Consider the following 20,559-nt stretch of genomic DNA (forward strand, 5'->3'; position numbering starts at 1 on the left):
CATTGTTAAACTTCAAGGACTATTCTTCTAACTCCATTAAAGTACAGTCAGTTAAAAAAAACCTGTAAAAATGACACTTGCTTACTCAACAGATCTGCTTCCTGTGTGTATTTAGTCATATTTGCTTACTACACTGACGTAGATAAGCATTTACTGCTTTCTACTCATGTTAGTACTGCACAAAGCCCATACAGCTAGAGCAGAGTGAAATGGATTTTATTCTGGTTCATGCACAATCAACAGAGTTGCTAACAAAATTCTGGTTGCAATATCTTTATTGTTGTAGAAGGAGAAAGAAAACAGCTCAATTTAAAAATCCTAGGTTTGATTTGCTGTGTTGGCAATTAGACACAACATGGGTCAAATCCTCAGCTTGTGCAAACTTTCAGAACTCAGGCTGAAGATCTACCCCCATCAAATATGGTCTGTATATAAGTAAATAGACATGAAACTCACATGTAACCCCCCGTGCTATTTTCATGGAATCATTTTTCAAAGTATATACTTCCAAGCTTTGGATGACTCTTCTTTTGGATAAATTCCATTCAGGAATTTTTTTTTCCAGGAGGTAACTTCCTAGCACTCATTATATAACCTCACATACAGACACCACAAAACACTAAACTCTTCTCCTCTCTTCACCATGGCACAAATGCAACAATTTCATATATTTGCAGAGAGCAAGTATTGAGGAAAAGGAGTTGTCTAGGGTGGTCCAACCAGACAGCATAATTTACACTAAGTTAAGCAAAGGCAATTTTTACTGAATAATCAGAAAAAAATCCCTAACAGTTAGACCTAGTGCACTGTGGGCTAGTCTCCCAAGGGAAGTGGTGGAAGTCCTATTTGTTGGATAGTTTAAAACTAGACTGGACACAGCAGCAGAAAATAAACTTTTAAGGAGAAAAATCCAAGGACTAAATGACTAAGTACTTTTTTGATCTCCAAGTTCTCCAGGCCTCTCCCAGTTTCAAATTAAACTTTGTAGCAGCACATTCACATCCTTTAGACACACAGTTCCACAATCAAAATCAGCACATTATGTTTCTTCAAGGAGTCAAAATATTTTTTCTTCATCAGTGCGGTGATTGGTAACATTTGTTCATTCATCCATTCTCTCTAAAAATTGTATATGTTTCTATCAATTGTTTCACAATATATGTACACAATTCTCTAGGGAGGGAAAGATAGTTCTTAGGTCAGCTACAAATATTTTTCTAATCAGATAGATAAGTAGATGTGGTGTCAATGTTTTATCAGAATGAGCTTGGACCAGCTGCATTAGTCACAAGTGACAAAGGCCAGAGTGCAATATGCAGGTCATCTGATATAAATGCCCATAAACCCCTTGTACTGCATGGTCATTCACATAGATTACATGTCCACATTAACATTTAGTCTGCGGCTAGCTTGGGTATAAATCCACCTCACATCAGGCTGCCATGCAATAACTGTCCGTGTGGACGCACTGCCATACACTAACAGTTCCTTAGTGCATTTTGATCTACTCCACTTTGAAAGGGGACTAGACCATAGCACACTAAAGAACTGTTAGTGAGTGTCAGCATGTTTCACACAGTTAGTGTGCACCAGGCAAATGCAGGGTAGATTTATACCCCTGCTTGCTGCTAACTAAATGTTCATGCAGAGAAGTCCATACATTATAGAAAAACTATTTTAGAAATATTTAAGACGGTTAGGGTTTGGGTTTTTTTGTTATTAATTGTCATAACCTTTTTGCCTCGAAAGCCAGATTCCATAGTACCAAAACTCCAACTACTCAGGACTCGAGTCACAATGTCATGAATTCTAGGTCCAATATATCAGGACCTACCAGTGTTATATGAGTTATATAAGCTGTAACCCCATTATACAATTTGGAGACTCAGTTTTTCCAGTGGTGCAAAACGTTTCCAGCCCTCATGGGCCACAAGATGTCAGACAGTAAAATGTATGCATTTCCATATCTTTAGGTAAACATACATATATTTATTTGTTGGGGGGGATAAACGGAGGGATTCGAACAGCTTTATCTGTTTCCACTAATACTTTCAAGGTCTGAGATATGGCCAATGTCCTAATTAGTTCTGATTGGCCCTAGGAGTATCTAAACCTTTGGTAAAATATAGTAAAAGCATAAAATCATGATACACTTTTGTTAGGGTATTAGAAATAATGTAGCAGAACACATGGATTGCATTGGTTTGGTGTTATGGAGAACCCGAAAGGCCTCATTTTGAGGTAGATCCATAGTAAGGGCAAACTTCTCTTCTCTGAACTCCATAATATTCTCCTTCCCCATCACAGGCAGTTCTCTCACTGACATCAGCTTGGAGGCATGCATATGTCGGGGGAGTAAAATATTGAAGTTGGGTACTAGGAAATGACCACTCTAGAACCTACAAGTTATACCTGTCAGAACTGGAGAGGCCTTCATCTTCTCCATCATATTAAACTAAAAATAATTGATAACATGGATTAAACAATATTTATCACTCAACTCTCTCAATATAAGCTTTTCATTTATTACAGTTATAAGTAGGGATCTACTTTCTCTAAAATTCCATTAGGCTCTCTAGTCTGCAAACATGCAAATAAACAAGCAAACTAAAGGTCTTCATAGATTTTTTCCACTTTCCTGGGATTTCTCACAGTGGTTAAATTCTGTTTTTTAAAAAACACACACACTAAATGGACCTGTTGCCCAGTTAGCACAAAGGAATATGTATGTGTGTGTGCGTGTGTGTATGTATCTTTCTCTTAAAAACACATGCACACAAATACATGTTCTTTCCATCTTTCCTGGTCTTTCAGTATCATGTCATTAAAAAGTTTTTGAGTTGTTTTTGAAGTCCCCATACAGATTTCCCTCCTGATGGCCTATAACTCTCTTACCTCCAGCCATGTCTTTTGCATCTTCTTTAGACTTAAAGAGAGACTAAGAAGAAGGAATCTTTTGTTCAAAGTTCAATAAAAATAATCTGGGAGCCTCAGGCTTCTTTAACTTAAGTTAGAGCTCATGAACTGACCAAAACACCCAGTAAGGCAGCAGGAGAGGGCATAAAACATCTCCTTAATCCCCTGTGAAAGCACTGTAGGCCACAACGTGGTGTGTGAGCAGCCGATGCTGGATCACTATTCCCCAGCCCCTGTAGGGGTGGAGGAAGTAGCTGGAGTCTTGTCTCTACTCTCTTCCTCCACCCATGTGCCAGCCATGCAGCTCAGCCAGTACATTTGGGGATGTACTCTTCTGTGCCAGCAAAAGAGTTGGTACAACTTATTCCCCACCCTGGAGCAAGTGGAAAGCAGGAATCAAACCAATATTTGCTCAGTCACAATTCAGTCACTGTTCTGGTGCCTAAGGCAGCACAATTATGCACTGCCCTGAGGATATTAATTTTGATGGACTATATGGGGACAAAGAGTTAAAAGTGTCCCTGTCACTGTCCAACATTCAAGAGTTTTAAACAAAGTTTGGGGTTTGGTATATAGAAATCTTAGCCTGCTTAGTACCATGGGCAAATACACTATTAAAAATCGTTTTAACTTTTTATTAAAGATACAGAAAGCTAAAGTATTTGAAATGAGAAGTGTTAAGTAAGGCTTTCATTTTAACAACATCCCTTGTTTCCTTTCCCTTTAGCTGTAGAGTCTCTTTGGAAGCAAAATAATGCTAGTCTGACAGCCTCTTAAATGGTAGTAATTGTTCTTTAGGGGAAAAAGAGAAAAAGTTAGATGAGATGGGCTGGAGCTGTTGTTAAAATCCAATCCTGTTTCCTAGAAGACAAAACAAGACAAACATACACAAAAGGGGATAGAAAAGAATAGTAAAGATAAAAAATGCAGCTTCTGTCTCTTGTGTAGACTTTGACTTGCAACCTCACTGCTGGAATAAACACATGCATGTATTAGCTACTCTGAAAACTGGCAAATTTGTACCAACACCTGGCTGTTTAGGGAATTGCTTCTTTTAACTGCCTCTTTTGACAGCAACGTTGCAATATATACAGTCTTGGCCAACTGAGTGAGGGCAGGTTTACCTTAGACGCGCAACATCGGTGCAGCTGCACCGATGCGGCTGTGCTGCTGTAGCGTGTCTGGTGAAGACACTCTATGCCGACAGGACAGCGCTCTCACATAGGCATAACTACTCTACTTCCACAAGAGGTGGAAGTTATGTCAGCGGGAGAGCATCTCCCACCGACATAGTGCTGGAATGGACAGTACTTAGGTTGCTGTAACTTACGTTGCTCGGGGGGAGGGGGGGAGGCCTCTTTTTCACAACCCTGGGCGATGTAAGTTAGAGCAACTTAAGCGGTAGTGTAGACCTGCCCTCAGACTCTTACTAGACAGAAGACAAATGGAAAAGGAAAGAAAAGAGAAGAAATAAGGTGGGTGTAATGTTTTGGGGTGCAACCTAGACCAGTGAGAGGTTGTGTCACAGCCTGCCCTGTAACCCCAGGTGCCTTTAAATACTCCATAGCTGGGCTCACAGCCTGGATGCCAATAGCTAGCAGACAGGCATGTAGTTCCCTGAATGTCTGAGTGCTATGCAGCCCTGGTTCAGCACTCTGACCCCAACAGGCTGCCTACAACACAACAGCCCCACCCCGGTCTCCAGCAGCCTAGATGACTACTTGCAGGGTGACCCCAACATCATCTGCCTGGATGTTTCCAGCCCTCTCCTGGAACACTCAGAGAAGTAATAATGTTCGTTGATCCTTTAAAGAAAAAAAGTACAGTTTATCATTTTAACTGGAGTGAACAATCCCTTCAATTCAGACACAGCACTGAACTGGATTATAGTAAAAATAAATCAAGTTTATTAACTATAGGACATAGGTTAAGTGATACCATGTAGAAGGGATTGAAGCTAGAACGGGTTACAAATGAACAAAAGTAAAAATGCGCTTTCTAATGACTAAGACCTAACTTTGCGTGGCTGACCAGGACCCAATACAGGGAACACAAGGTGCTAGGTTTCTTTGTCTCCTCAGGTGCCAGATGAAGATGGAGTCTGTCTTTAACCCTTATATTCCAAAGGAATCGTCTTTGTCCTAAAAGTCAGGAAGGCTTCCTTGCGAGTCAATCTCCCGTGTCACTCTGCGATGCAGGAGCAATGCTAATTCTCTGTCTCTCGAGTTCAGTCTCAGGATAACCCCTGCTGATTTAGCTTGATGGCTTTGTTTATTGCTAATATGTAAACTGAGGTCAACCCACATTCCTTTGTCCATGACAAACCTGTTTATTACTTTTACCTAGGCTAGGCCATCTGGTTTTAAACATGTTCTAGTAACATCACACAGAGAGAATTCATAACTTTACATATGACATGGTTACATACATTTTACAATGATATTACTGACCAGTCTGTTATTAGGTTTCAAATGATACCTCACATGGCATATTTTGTACAAATATCCTTGCAGTAGTGTGTAGGGTGTGAATACAGGGGTGCCTTGATTCACAGTGGGGAAGAAAAATTACACTCGAAGAGCGGCAGTGACAAAGTCTCGTATCCCTGGTATGGTTCAGGATTTAGCCAAACCCGGTGGAGGTGATGATGTGATCTGCATCTATCTCTCTGGTCCGGCATGGTCAGGACATCTTTCAGGGTGAGAATGACAGAGACCCAATGGTGTTACAGAAGATCCCAGTGTCCCAGGAGATGGTAGGGGTGGCAGCCATGATGGTGAAGCAATGGTTGCTGGCAGACAACTTCTTCTTCTTCACTTTCCCCCAAAAGTCTTTTCTTTTAAGACTCCAAAAGGCTCCCTTTTGCACCGTTTCCCATCAACATTTATTGCTATAGGTTACTGTGACATTTTACAAACTTTCACTCACTTCTCACAGTTGCGCTCATACTTAGGGTAAATTCGTAGGCCCAATTATCACAACACCCTTTACTTAGGATAAAATTGCAAAATCCAATCTAGCAGCAAAATCTAATCTAGGTAGTACTCTGCACCTTTTAGTTGCCCTGTTCTGCTGTATCACATGACACTTACTTGGTTATCCTATGCTAGTAGACCTTTGGCAGACAGGTACCTTTGTACAAGCAACAGCTCATCTTATATGAAAATATTACATCCATGTTTTATACACAAATTAAAGTCCCCAGTATGGTAAAGGCTATATAAATTATTCCGTTCTAATCCTTTGTTTTCAGTCACTAATAACTTTTTAAATCTCACTATTCAAACTAATATTTTCATGGGTTGGTCATGGGCTGAATGGGAATTATTATTTTCTTTAAGTTGATGGGAAAATGATCCAGCCATTTTGGAGTAAAAACAAAGTAGAAGGAGTAAAAAACAAACAAAAAACTCACCATCTTCATTAAACAAAATATTCTTGCAAATCTTTATATGAACAGCTAAAATGTCTAGGGGGTAGCCCAATGCTGCAAATGCTCTGTTAAATAAGGTAAGACTTAAGCATACGCTTAATGCTAAGTATGTGCATAAGATGCTTTGCTGAAACTGGGCCTTAGAGTTCAAGAAAGGTAAAAGACAGATTGAACTGTCAAATGAAATCCTTTCTTTAGCCAGATAACAAGCTCAAGACAAACACCAGCAATGTGCACTTCCCTACATCCACCGAACAAAGCACCTCAAACTTGTATCCCTCAGATTTCACTTTATTGTATGAAAAGGCTATTTTTACAATGGAACCATTAAAGTAACAAATTTTGAATATTTTCAACAAGGAAGCCATTTTCTTTCAAATAATTAAACATGAATATACAACAAGCTATGAAAGGCCATTTGTAAAATCATAAGCCTTCTCAAAATGTTTTCTTCCAAACACACAGGAGGAGGAAATTAGTTGAATGTGACTTGATTTAAAATCCTTTGTTTCCACAAAGCTCCTGCAAAATTACAGGATCCTACAAGATCTGAAAGGCTACATTTTAATTTGTAAAATAACTGAGTGGTAGGGGAAAATCTTAAATATTTAATATGAAAAAAGATTATTTTGGCCTAATATTACACATGATAAAAATATAACATTTTTTCTACCTTTAATTCTATTCAGACCTGTAAAATATTTGGGGGGTCTGATTATCTCACCCTTGCTTATATTGAGTACTAGTCAGTTGAATGACTTGTGAAGTAAAGTGCTACAAATCAGAGTAAGGGCATCTGAATCTGTCCCTTAATGATTTACATAATAGTATATACAAAAGAAAGGAAACCATGTAGACCACCCAACTATTATGGCAGCTGTCCTAATAGTGTTTGTAAACAATAAGGTATTTTTCTTTTAGATACCTCTCTGATTATTTTTGCTTGTTGTAGCTTAATGTAACATATTAACATGCCAGTTGTCTTCTTCTGTACATTTTCTAGCATGGGTCTGAACCACAAAGTTTCAGATCCAAATTTCCCACTGTTTTGGAGGTGTTCAGATCCAAGATTTAGGATTAGATAGAGGCCACTCATAAAGTTTCTATCCAAATCCAAGCTTTCCCAAAAATTGGGAGTGTCAGGATTCAGGGTTTCAGTTTAGGTGCATCTGTAATATGAGCAGTAACAGCAGTCTCCAGGAGTGTAATGAGATATGCTGTTGGAACTTCATGGGTTCCAGAAAACTATTGGACTATTGAATTATAATGTATCTCAGGCATGTGGCACATATACCTCACAATCAATTTACACCACATTAGAGGTGCTGCCTTTCCAAGATTCGACACAGTTTACTGTTTAGCAATGTCAGCTTCTTTGCTGCAGAGAACATGTAACTACAAATCCACTCTGTATTTTACTTACGTTCTCTTTTGTTCATTATGACCCTGAGTCAGCAAAATAATTAGGTCCCAAATTTAGCAAAGCACTTAAACTTTAATTTATTCCTGAAGCATGTGTTCATGTCCATTGTAATCAGTGGAACTACTCAAGTGTTAGAAGTTACACATGTGCTTAAGGACTTGCTGAGTCAGAGCCTACTAAAACATTAAAAAAAAAAATGAAAGCAAATGAAAATACTAGCCTTTTAGAGTGTTGCCATCTAGTTAGATTAGTGTATATAACAAATCCATTTACAGTGCTTGTTACATAATAGTTTTCTATGTGCTCAGCTCCCTACAGAGCAGAAAATCTCTGTGAACAGTTAGTATTTCCTGAAGAAGTGACCTACAGTGCTAGTTCACATGGATTTTCAAACATATTAGTAAACAATACAATGTAATGTGAAAAACAGAGTATGAGAGCACAAGAAATGGCTTGATCCTGCAAAACTTAAGCACTTGCTAACTTTACTTATGGGAGTCATGTGCACAGAGCTCTTCAAGGGCCTGCTCCTGAGAAGCAGTCAGTACCTTTAACTCCCATGGACTTCAATAGGATGTGAGCATGTTCAGCACCTCTCAGAGGACACTAAATGCCTTGCAAGATTGAGCCCCTAGTGCATATTTCTAAGATTTGCAAACTGGTAAATGGAGGCTGTTTTCAGTCCACATTTAATTAACTTATTATGCTCTAATACACAGTCATAGAATCATAGAAATGTAGGGTTAGAAGGGATCTTGAAAGGTCATCTATCCCATTCCCCCTGTTGGAGACGGAACCAAGTAAACCTAGACCATCCCTGTCAAATGTTTGTTCAACCTGTTCTTAAAAACCTCCTGTGATGGGGATTCCACAGCCTCCCTTGGAAGCCTATTCCAGAGCTTAACTGCTCTTATACTGAACAAAGTTGTAAAGGAAATTAAAATATAAATATGTTAAACACCAAAGTTGCCCTGATGCTGTCTAGAGAATTGAATGGGTTTCAAGTGTCTTGATATTCTGACCCAATATCCATCTTACTCCTGGGACAATAAAAAAAGTTTATGAAAGCAAGTTTGATATGCTGAAACGTGACAAGGTGAAGCATGCGATGATGGGGATGATTAAAAAATAACATGATGCTTTTATGCTGTTATAAAAGCAAAATTGTTAGCTGCCTGAAGAAACAAATGATGATTCTACTGGGAGGACTGTAACTCCCTGTTGATTGCTATCTACTTATCCATCCATCCTGTCTATCCTTTATATTCTCTCTCTCTCTCTCATTATCCCAGGGTGGAGAACACATCTTAAGTCTGGATTTCATACTACAAGGAGAAGAAATTTACCCAACTACAAGTGGATAAATTAATGTTAGTGTGCAGATCCCATTTTGTGAATGGAAAGGAGGCATCATAATGTACAATATTTTAGTAATGATGACCAATCACTCCAGAGACAATGTATTCTACTATTACAGAAGTGATACACACTTAAGATTTATTAATTTGCAATTTGAAACTACCTAGTCTTTATTTGTTATTACCTCGCACTTGTTTAGCAACCCAGTTTCTTGCAGCCTCGACCAGATGCTTTGTATTCTTCCAGCATGCTCAGGATGATTGACATAGTTGCCACACATGCACTGGTGCTTCAGCATTAGACTGTCATAGACAACACCTTCAGCACAAAGACAACACAACAAGAAACTATAAGGAAAACTGAAATATAAGTTATAATATTCTATATATAGTGCTTACATCCATGAACAGATTTTATTTAATACTCAAATTGACCAGATCCAAACCAAATTGCTGGACCTTACACCTCTTAACTTTGGGCATATCAAAATTTGGATCCCAAATGTGCATATTAATTATTATTATTGTACTTAGGAGCAGTCAGTTATAGAGCAGGAACCCACTGTGCTAAGTGCTGTACATACACAGAACATCTTGTCCCAGCATAGAAGACAAAAGTAAAATCACTGAGAAATAATGCTACCAAACTACATAATCTGCAAAGAATATTAAAAAGTACCTCGTGAACAATTTTTCATAGGTAGCATAATTCTGCTGAATTACTTAATCATTTATTTACAGTTTATTCAACTGACATTTTTTGTGGCATAGGAAGAGCATATATACATTGCAGAGTATGGGGAAATCACTCACACGACACCTGAGAATTTGATTCAATGTGTTGAAAAAAGTCCCTAACGTAGAACAAATAAGTATTTTTATCGTCTGAAAATAATAGAAAATAAACCGTAGATTTTAAAATATGGTTTATATGAAGTTTAGTGAATGGTACAAACACAGCAGCTGGAGCCAAACCCTTCTTTCAATCAAAGAAAAGAATGAATCTTGCATGAATTTAGAGCCCAATTTTGCTGCCAGTTGCAAATGCAAGGCTCCCTTTGTATTTGATTTACTCATATATCCAAGGACAAAGAATTTAGTACCAAACAACTCTCAATGTCATGTCAATTTTTAGTTGCACCTTGGAAGCAAGAAGGTTTTAGGGTATTTTGGTCATTGGGCTCAATGCTTTCATTTCAAGGCGTGATTTAAAGCCAAGTCTAAGACACTGACAAGTCATTTTTATTTATTTATTTATTTTAACTCTGGTGTTTGCATTTCCCTCAGAAATGACAGAAATAAAAATATTTTCCTAACCACTTTGGATCTTTTTCATTTGGAAAAACTTTGGATTTGTCTCCCCTTGCATTTGGATGGGACTGAAATTAACAATTTCTGTAAATTACACAATTCAGCACTAAAAACCTCCCTCTTATGCACCAACATCACTGATGATGTCAACACAGTTCTGGTAAAATTGTATTAGTCTGAACAGTCAGTCAGTGAAGAAAATACAAAGCTAAAGTTCAGATTCAGCAAAGCACTTAAACACATCATTAACCACATGTGTAAGTTAAGCACAAGCACATGCTTAAGTGATTTGCTGAATCGGGGCCTGTTTGCACTATGGGTAATGGAAAGTTACGGTTGTAATTAAAAGGCAGAGCATTCCAAAATATGGTGCTTCTGATATATTAATTCTGCTATATTACCTATCCTGTGCACTTTAAACCTGATCCTGCGCTAGGAGATTTGCTATTCAATTCAATGGCTATGAGTGTGGGATCAGACTACAAAATGATAATACCGTATGCTAGTAAAGTTTACATATAACATGAGCAAGAGAAATGACCTATTTGCAACATGGTGAAGTTCATGTTGATTGAGCATCCTTGATCTAACAAACTTAAAAGTGCATTAACGCTAACTTTTTGCATTGACTTTCCTGGTTTGTTTTCTTTTAAAGGAAAAAGAGAAAAAAGAAAATCTGGAGGTAATCATCTAATGCAGCTTAAAAGCTCTGCTGGCATTGCCAATATAGTTTAGAATTTCCTTTCTGTACAGCTATTTGCATTGCACAGTTTACAAGCTTTCCTGCTTCATCATCGGGGCTTATAAATTCTGTGAAACAACATATGCACCTACATGTAGGTGCATACACTCACATGCTATGCATCTCTCTTCTGTGCCCCTATAGGTTTATTTTTTATGCTCAGTATACAACTTTCCAGTGGTCATTACTTGGTTGAATAAAGCACAATTTTTTTCTAACTAACAAAAAGCACATGTCTCTGGTAAGTACTATGCCCAGACTTTCAAAAGGTACTTAGGCACCTAAAGATGCCAGTAGGTGCTTAGTGAGATTTTAAAAACTCAGCTAAGCAGGTTAGGTGCCTAAGTCCCATTGATTTCAGTGTTTTTGCTCACAAAATCTAAAGTTAAGCATGTGCAAGAGTCTTTCCAGAATCAGGACCTACAAAACTTATCCCTCCCTCCACCTGGGATTTGTCCTAATAATGCTAGCTCCCAAGTGGGTCTCCAAGAGTAACCCCAATTCTAATCAACAGAAATAAAAACATTTACTTTTGTTGAGCTAGCAGTTAAAAGGTACTGTGTAATAGTTACTTTTTTGGAAACTATAATGGGCTATGTGGCTGTGACAATTTTGAGGCTATTGGTTGATGAAGCCTAGCAACGCATATAACCATACAAACATTCCATTTTAGAGGTGTCAGTAATGTGCCATTAGCATGTTCCGTAACACAGAGCATGTACAATGTAACATTAATATAATTTTTAGAGTATTTGAGTTATTTTCTCCAAATCAAAACATCAATTTAGCTTGTATGAGGTCAATGGGTCACTACTGTAATTTCACGATGAATATATCCACCCCAGAATTTTTAAATGGTAAGATATTCACACCATGAGTGCATAATTTAGTTCTAAACAGGATTATTTGGTTTTAAAAGAAACTGAAATACACAGCATTTAAATTGATTTAGGATGTGCAAATAATTCATCTGTGTGGCTGCTGGTCACATAGCACATGTGTTTGGTACAATACCACAATGCAGCAACAGAGCTTACGGCTAAAAATAGCCTGTAGGATTTCCCTAACAGGATTCAGCCAACAATCTCCCCACCCCCACAAAAGAAGAGACAACTGTTTTCAATTGCAGGCTGCTGTGGAACATTAGTAAAAGATGGTTATTCTGTCTTTCTAGAAAAAATGCTTAGGGCCAGATTCTGATCTTATATGCCTTTGTCTAAATCCACTAAGGCCAACAGAGTTATTCACGATTTACACCAGTGTAACTGAAGTTAGACTCTGGCCCTGGGTGACAAAATAGAAAAGTGACCTTACTCAACCATGCAATGATAGATAAGGGACCAAAGAAATTTACCTTTCATTTGGGTCAGAAAAGGTGAGTCATTCTAGTCAGGATTGCATAAATCTCATTCTGTTCCAAAATTCCTTACCTGGATCATCTTTTTTAATACCATTTGGAACAATGCAGTGACACCCTAAATGTGTGGCTAACAAATAACCTGATGACAATGTTTTCTATGAAGCTGCAACCGTAAAATGTCATTGAGAACAACAATACCAATATCAAAACACAAGGGAAGGGAAACTAATCAATTAAACAGCATAACAATCTAAAATAAAAAATGTCAGAAGTCTGATATAAACTGATGAAATGAATATAAATCAGACTTAATGTTCCCCTCCATCTTTAGCTCATGGTCTTGTGCCTAAATAGCGCAGAGCTTGCATGACATATTCGGAATGCCAGGATTTTGCTAACAAGAATTCTCTCCCACAGAACAATGGCAGTTTGAAGTCAAGCATTCAAAGGTTAGGAAATGTCAAAATTAAGGTTGACTGTGCAACCTTAATTCGGCCCCCCTTGTGTGTATATATTAATCCAGTCTCCATTCCTAGCAGCACCACCTATAACACTACTACTTACAACACCTATAGCACTACCAGCACTACCTATAACAACTCCCTCTCCACGCTGTTGGCACTGGCCTGGGCCCAAACAATTGGTTTATCTGTGTTTCTTTTGCGACATCTGCATGTTTCTTATTCTCTAAGAGTGAGAATCCTACACAGAGGGTATCTTCAGAGAAGGAAAAAATGTTTAACTTGTTACTTTGTTTCTCTAAAGATGTCGTCTTGCAGTCATTCACCCATTCACACCGATTCACCCACTTCCCCTTAGTGTTTACAGATTACCTTTTTTCAGGGGTTTTTCTTTTGCGTCTTGTCTTTCATTTTTTCTCTGAGACCCCTGTTTTTAAAATCTCATGTTGATCACCTCCAACTGTCATTTCTCTCGGCAAACTTTATTTCCTGCATAATCAAGTAATTGAAATATTTGGAAGGCAGCGTCTACGCTTGGCAGGTTGGTCTCTGGTGGCCATTAAGGGGCTCTGGCTCTCACTTGGCTCCAATACTCTGCCCTCAAGAATGATAAACTTTAAGAACTAGGGGAGCTCTGCCAGTCTCATGCAAAAGAGCTAAGACCCAAGAGAGAATCCTGAGAAATAATATTTTAAAAGTAGCAAAATTACAAGTTATTTCTCTTTCTTCCTACCAGAATAAGCAAAGCATGATTTATCTCCCACCTACAGGCGTGCACACGGTATTTTTAGGCCAAGATTTACATTCCCACAGGTTAGATTCTCTTTCCTCTGATTAGCTGCAAATGGGGAACCAGGCACTCTGTTTAAGGCATTTTCTTCCTATCATTGGAGACTTTCAGGCCCCTTATCTTTCTGTTTTGGACAAGTGTGGACCACATACATATAAGCTGTTCATTGAATGTCTGGAATAGACAGCGTCTGCCCAAGCAAACCTCTCCATCTATAGCTGACATCGCTGTCCCATGACTGATCACCTCATTTGTGCTGCCAGGGCTTTGTTTTTCATAGTGAAGAACAGCCCCCCCTGCAGGACTGAGTGACATTCCCACTGCAATCAAATGAAGATGTTGAGAATCATATCCCAGTCTTGCCACTAACTGGTGGTCTCTTTTCAATGCACTGATGGTCTCTTTGCAAATAGAGCATGGAGAAGAGAGGCAGAAGATGGCAAAATAAAATAAAAAATTGTAAATGACTTAAAGATACTAAAAATGCACCTGTTGCTAAACTGCCAGAACCAGTAAATGATAATAATTTATGATTGTGTGAATATTAGCCCTGTGATTTATCAGCTGCATTGGTTGACTTAATGCCCATACAGCATCAAAAAACCCAGTAACGGTGAGGTTAAAAATGAATGCATTGCTACAGGAGATATTCAAGGCATTTAAATCAGTTGAGCCCACATGAATAGTGCATTTACTCTGCCTATTAAAAGAGGTCCTTAGGGAGTCCTACCAGTCATGTAGACAGGCTGGTTGGGCCGGTCCATTGCTGGATGAGGTAATGTGGAAGTAGCAGGGGAAGACTGGGTCCTGGAAACAGGCCGATGTTTATCTAATCCTGCCATGCCAACTGTAGCCATCTGAGCCTGGTACATTTGCAACTGGTGGATACGCTGATGCTCCAGGAACCGCTGTTGCCAAGAAAACAGCACAGTAGAAAGAAATGTGAGAAGGGATCAAGTAAGACACTGAGAGAAACATGTCAACAAATTAAGTTCATTAGGTCAGGGCTGTAATAAACAGTGTGAAAAAAAAAACCCACCTAAGACCTAGTCAATAAATCCATTCAACAGATGTTTTCACACTGACACTGAGGGGCTGCCTGCATTGCTGAATGCTACGGGATGGCAGGCAATCTCTCAGTTCTCACTGATGGAAAGAAACACAGCTTTACACACAGACTAACATTTGACTGAAGACTTTTCTAGTAAGTTGATAACATAATATTCAGCAGGGCCTGCACCGTTACAATTCTACATGAAGGAGAAAAAAATCTTCCTACAGTACTTCATTCTAAGAAAAAGATCCTGAGCGCATGCACTTTATTGAATCCTCAGGGACAAATTTTACAAAGGCCTCAATCTAATCTTCACCAAGCTGGTCAGAAAATGAGAAACATTTTAACAGAAATTTTTGTGAAAAATGTAGGAACATAGGAATTGACATACTGGATCAGACACAAGGTCCAGATAGACCAGTAACCTGTTGCTGACAATACCAGGTGCATTAGAGGAAAGTGTAAATACCACACAGTACTGATGTTAGCCGAGTGGAGAAGACAAGGGAAGGCAGATTTATCCCTTTTTTGTCAAAAAATGTTGAAACTCAAAATTTTTCAACATACTCTAGGGTGAGAACCTGGCTCTACTGAAATCAACGTGAGTTTTGCTATTGACTTCAATATAGCCAGAATGTCATCCCTAGTCTTAATTTTGTATGCACAGTTCTAGATGTAAAACAGAGACCTTTAGAACAATATTTAGCTCTATAAATAACTGAAATATAGCTCTCCATATCAGGGCTATAAGGTGTATTTTTCATCACCAGGCCCTTTATTTTACTGAGTTTCTTTGGAATTAAGCAAAATATAGTCAATCTATTGGCTGATTTAGTATTGCTACAGAACTGGGTGCAATAGCAAGTTCAGGTTGCCAAAGGCCTGGCCTACCATGGAAAGTATTGTTCAATGCTCAGAGAGAGGAAGCAGAGTTCAGCTAGTACACAAAAGCAGGAGGGAGTACTCTATTTCCCCTAGCTAGCTGTAGATTGAGTCCAAGGTTCCTGTGATGTGTAAGTGGCTGTCCTGTTAGAGAGGGAACGAAAGCTTTTCCAAGGGACAGCTGCTCCAAACAGGAGTGTTCAACAAGAAGAGATGAAAAGGGAACAACACTTAAAAGACATGAAAGCCCCCTTCACCTACATTAATACCCAGAGTGATCACTTCAGTGAGATGATGTCTTGTCACAGAGAGGATAAACTGCCTCTCTAGGAAAATAAATGAAAAGAGGTTTTTACAGGAAGTTGCTTGGTTTTAGGTCATGAACTATTTTTTCTTTAGGTAGTGGTGGTGTAGGGTTTTATAAATTCCCAGAATTACTTGGTAATAGATAAACAAATCACCGCACCCAACTTCTTTATGAACCTATCACAACCCCAGGGCACATAAAGGAAGTCCCCCACTTACCCAAAATGCTTGATAGTATGTTATTTTAACACACCTGCTGAAGTCGCATAATGTGTTAGTGAAGATATGTGTTATGCTCCAGACTGAATGTGTCTTTTGTAGCCATAGCTGTGTGAAGTGGTGCTGGAAGGGAAGGAATAGTCGTGCACTGACAGCATAAGCAGGAAACAGTCTATCTGTAGAGGACAGTGGTAGACAGAACAGCTCCAAGGCAGTGAGCTCAGGAATAGCACGTAGACACTTATGCCTCCTTTGTGAGGATTCAGCACTCATTCCCTCCAGTGCTGGCCTAGTACTACCTTTAGAAACGTATGTCTGGTTTTGCCAGTTATTTTCTGATGTGGACAAGGCTTGCCATATGTGTGCCTAGTCTTTTCTGTCGTCAGGAGAGAGAGTTATAGAAATCTAATCTTTGAAGGCTGTGAGATGAGTTGTTCCGATCTGAAATCTGAAAGAGTTGATCTAAGTGGGTTTATTCTGCTCCCATCCAGTTATGGTTTCCTGGGAGAAAGCCGGAGCAAAGCCTGAGATACTGGATATGTGTATTAAAGAGGACAGAGACATTGGACATGCAATTTATTTTTATGTGCTTTTAAATAGTTACGGTGCTTTTGACCTTACGGCACTCTGTATTTGTGTTTTGATCTACGTGGTATCTATAAAGACTGTTGTTCTCAGTTGCAGCCAGAAGAATTGATTTTTCTATGTGCATCAAGCTGAGTGTATTGTATCTAACAAACTGTCTATTAGATATTTTAGAAACACTTTATGATAAAATTTGCTGAAGACTGGGAGAGGAGCTAATTCCTGGGTTTCTTATCCTGCTGAAGTCTGTCTTGACTTTGTTGCTATTCTGTCCCCTAATAAACCTATACATGTATCTAGAAATTGTAACAAGCCTATCTGGCATAACCAGTCTAGAAAAGGTAGAAGAATCATGGTAGGATATTCATTTTAATAGCCACTGCTCTACTGCTAGGTTAACACTAGAAATAATAATCTGTGCACATCTTCTAAAATTTGTTAAAACAACTTGAAATAATTTGTATGATGGGGGTTAATTTTGGGGTGGATTATTCTTTCAAGATATCATGAAGCCCCTTTTACTGTAAGAATACAGATTGTAGATACCAAGTGGATGTCCTCTTATCACCATTTGCTTCTGTTTTAGGTTTGATTAGTTTTGAGTCAGAGATTTAGGCTGAATTCCAGAATTAGGTTAAAGACCGCAGACACTGAGCACTTCAATTTTTTGATAAATAGCAGAATGTCATATGCATTCAGAAATGTTTTTCATCCCCCTATATATTTATGCCCTGCATCTGTGAGTAATGCAGTATCACACTGGTCAGGGGTTTAATTGCTAATGTATAGAGTAGTGAGATTAATTAACACCCTTTTCTGGTTTCCCAGAAAATGCACCTGGACTCAGAAGGATGGGACTTACCTCAATTCTATTAATTCATCTTTGGATTCCCTGTGCTGCAGCACTGCAAACATATGCCCATGTGTCCAGTGATAGGACAAGAGCACTGTCTGCACATCTGTAGTTAGTGATTTGTGTGAATATATCTGGAACATTTCTTAGGTTATCTGAGCCTTGTCCTCCCTGCATGAAGCCTGTTTGTTCCAGGTGCATGAAATTAGTTCATCAGAGGAGTTAGGCAATTAGGGCCTGATCCAACAACTTTCCAAGTCAGTGAAAAGACATACATTGACTTCTCTTGACATTGGATCTGGCCCCTAGTAATTATTCTGAGGAGGATTTGCAAAGCAGTATCTAAAAGGGAGAGGGGTCTTTCGGAGGTATGTAAGTTGAATTCTTGTTCTTCTAGCATTACGATAATAATTGTTGTTTGGAGGGAGTGGATCTCAGTTTAGACTTGATGCAAGTGCTCTCTGTAGGGGCTTATATATTTTTTCCTAGGTAGGTTATATAGAAATGTGATTCATACCCATCAACCTAATGCTTTGTATAGTTTAAGGAATTTAATAAGAGCTATTTCCTTTGTTTCCAATGGTTCTGAGAGCTGTTACCTAATGTTCAGCAAGATTAGTCAATTTGGCTGCTGTCAGGAAGTTATAATTTTCAAGATGAGATCAGGGGTCCCTTCTGTTCACTGTAAAGCTGCTATAAGATTTAGTATCACCTGCATTCATTTCTTCTGCTCTGTTGATTATTTTATTCTGTTTCTTCACCTGGATCCCTACCAGCCTACTTGCTCTTGTTCCTAAACAGTTATGTAATTTCTGTGCTGTTCATCTGTTCAATTTGCCACGATAGTTTTAGTCTAGAGATTTGAGCACCTCCCCTTGTATATTTAGAAATAGGACAACCATGAGCTTAAATTTCTCATTCTAATTTTTTTTTTTTTTTAATTTTCTGGAAAAAATGGTAATTATTCTACCCTGTAAACTACTTTTCAGGTTTCACACAGGATTACCTCTCCTTTGGTATTGATTATCAGAGAAACCTTTTTCATTTCTGCATGAAATGTTCAAAATTTGCATTTCCTAAGACTGAAATCAGCATTAGTGAATTGTTGTCATAACAGTCAAGCAGGTAAAATAATTTTCTTATGCCCATGCCGTAAAACCATCTACAGCACTTCTACTGATATGCTTCTAATACCATGGTTTTCAATCTTTTTTCATTCGTGGACCTGTTCCTAAAAAATTTCAAATGGAGGTATTGTCCTCTTTAGAGATCTTACCCATAGTCTGTGGATCCCAGCAGTCCACAGACTACTGGTTGAAAACCACTATTCTTATACAGTGGTGCTCAACCAGGAGTACACATACCTGTGGGGGTACCTCAACTCAGCTAGTTAGTTGCCATTTTCCAACTGGCTACATGAAAAGCACTAGTGAAGTCAGTACAACCTAAAATTGCATACCGACAGTGACGACTTTATACTGTTCTATAGACTCTAACAGTGTTTCTCAACTTGGGGGGAAGGGAGGGGGGTTTGTGATTTATTTAATAGTTATATGATAAAAATGAGAAAGAAAGCACTTCTCCAGTCATAGCATGCTGACACTTTTGTATGTCTGATTTTGTAAGCAAGTCATTTCGGAGTGCAGTGAAACTTGGGGGTGTGGAAGACAAATCAGCCTCCTGAGAGGGGTACAGTGGTCTGGGAAGGTTGGGCACCAGATAGGACTCAAGAGTTGTAACCAGCGTAAACATCCATTGTTAATTTGTCAGCCCTTTGTAAAACGTGGGGACCCTGCGAGTTCAAAACGCACCAGATCGGCAATAAAAAAATCATTTTTGTTTTTGTTTTGTTTTGTTTAAAAACACTTGGGTGGGGCTGGGGGGCATCTGCTGGTGTTTCTAACCCCCCCAGTGGGCCTTGCCCCTCTTGGCGCATTTCCAGAAACAACCTGGACATGCACAAAAATAACCCATGCACAGGGTGGGGCCCTCCTGAGAGCTGGCCCCTGGGCTGCCCCTAACAGGGGACCCTCCTGTAGGCCAAGCACCTTCTCCCAGCCCTGGAGGCTGGGCTGGGGAGGGCACCAGACCGAGGCTGCCACCCTGCTCCCCTTGGCGCCGCCTCAGGGCAGGGAAGGAAGCGGCTAGTAGCTGCTGTCTCCCGCCTTCCCCCCTCCCGCGCTTTGCACGAGCAGCGCGCGCAGCACCGCCCCGGGCTCTGCTGGTGGTGACGGCTGCCCCGCCGCCCGCCAGCTCAAGGTGCCAACAGCAGCATCTAGCGGCTGAAGGCAGAACTGCAGCGGCCGGGAGAGGCAGTTCAACATACCCGGGCAGGAACGCCGGGCTCTGAGGCGCGGTGAGTTTCTCGCAGACACGCGGGTGGGGTGTGGGACCAGCCCCGGGAGCAGCAATGGCTAAGCCGCGGCGTGCTCGGGTGAGCCTGGTGCAAACGCTGCGCACGGGGGAGCCAGGGCTCATCCCTGCGGCTGCCTGGCTGGGCTCGCTCCCGCCCCCTTGCCCCAGCCGGGTTTAGCAGCAGAGCAGATCTGCACAAGGTGCCGGAGTCTTCGTCCCGTGCCCCGTCTCTCCACGGGGGTCACACGCTCCCCCCCGCCCGGGAAATCCATTGGGCGGTGGCTTTGCACGCCTAGGGACCTTCGAGCGGCGCCTGTGCACTTAGTGGGGAGCAGAGCCCTTCCTTCTCCAGGTTCACTGCGTACGAGGAATCTGGTGCCCAAGTTTCCCGCTGAAGGATGGGCGACTAGGAAGGAGAATGGATTTTTCTAATGCACGAGCGAAAACTTCTTTTTCCTACTCTTGACTTTGGAGGGAGAAGAGCAGGAAACTTCCCCCGTCCCTCTCCTTT

General features: G+C 39.9%; 1 protein-coding gene across 1 annotated transcript in view; it reads right to left on the bottom strand.

Annotated features, from left to right (window-relative positions):
• Nucleotides 1–20,559, bottom strand: part of HDAC9 (histone deacetylase 9) — a 642,497-nt gene that overhangs the window by 152,844 nt on the left and 469,094 nt on the right. The window contains exons 15-16 of the mRNA XM_067562102.1: nucleotides 14,525–14,702; nucleotides 9,316–9,449 (exon numbers count right to left, since the gene is read on the bottom strand). Of these exons, the coding sequence (XP_067418203.1) occupies nucleotides 9,316–9,449; nucleotides 14,525–14,702 (312 nt within the window). The remainder of the gene's footprint in view (nucleotides 1–9,315; nucleotides 9,450–14,524; nucleotides 14,703–20,559) is intronic.

Source organism: Emydura macquarii, unplaced genomic scaffold, assembly GCF_026122565.2.
Source record: "Emydura macquarii macquarii isolate MOO-44397 ecotype Brisbane River unplaced genomic scaffold, CSIRO-AGI_Emac_v2 contig_2422, whole genome shotgun sequence".
NCBI classification, from domain to species: domain Eukaryota; kingdom Metazoa; phylum Chordata; order Testudines; family Chelidae; genus Emydura; species Emydura macquarii.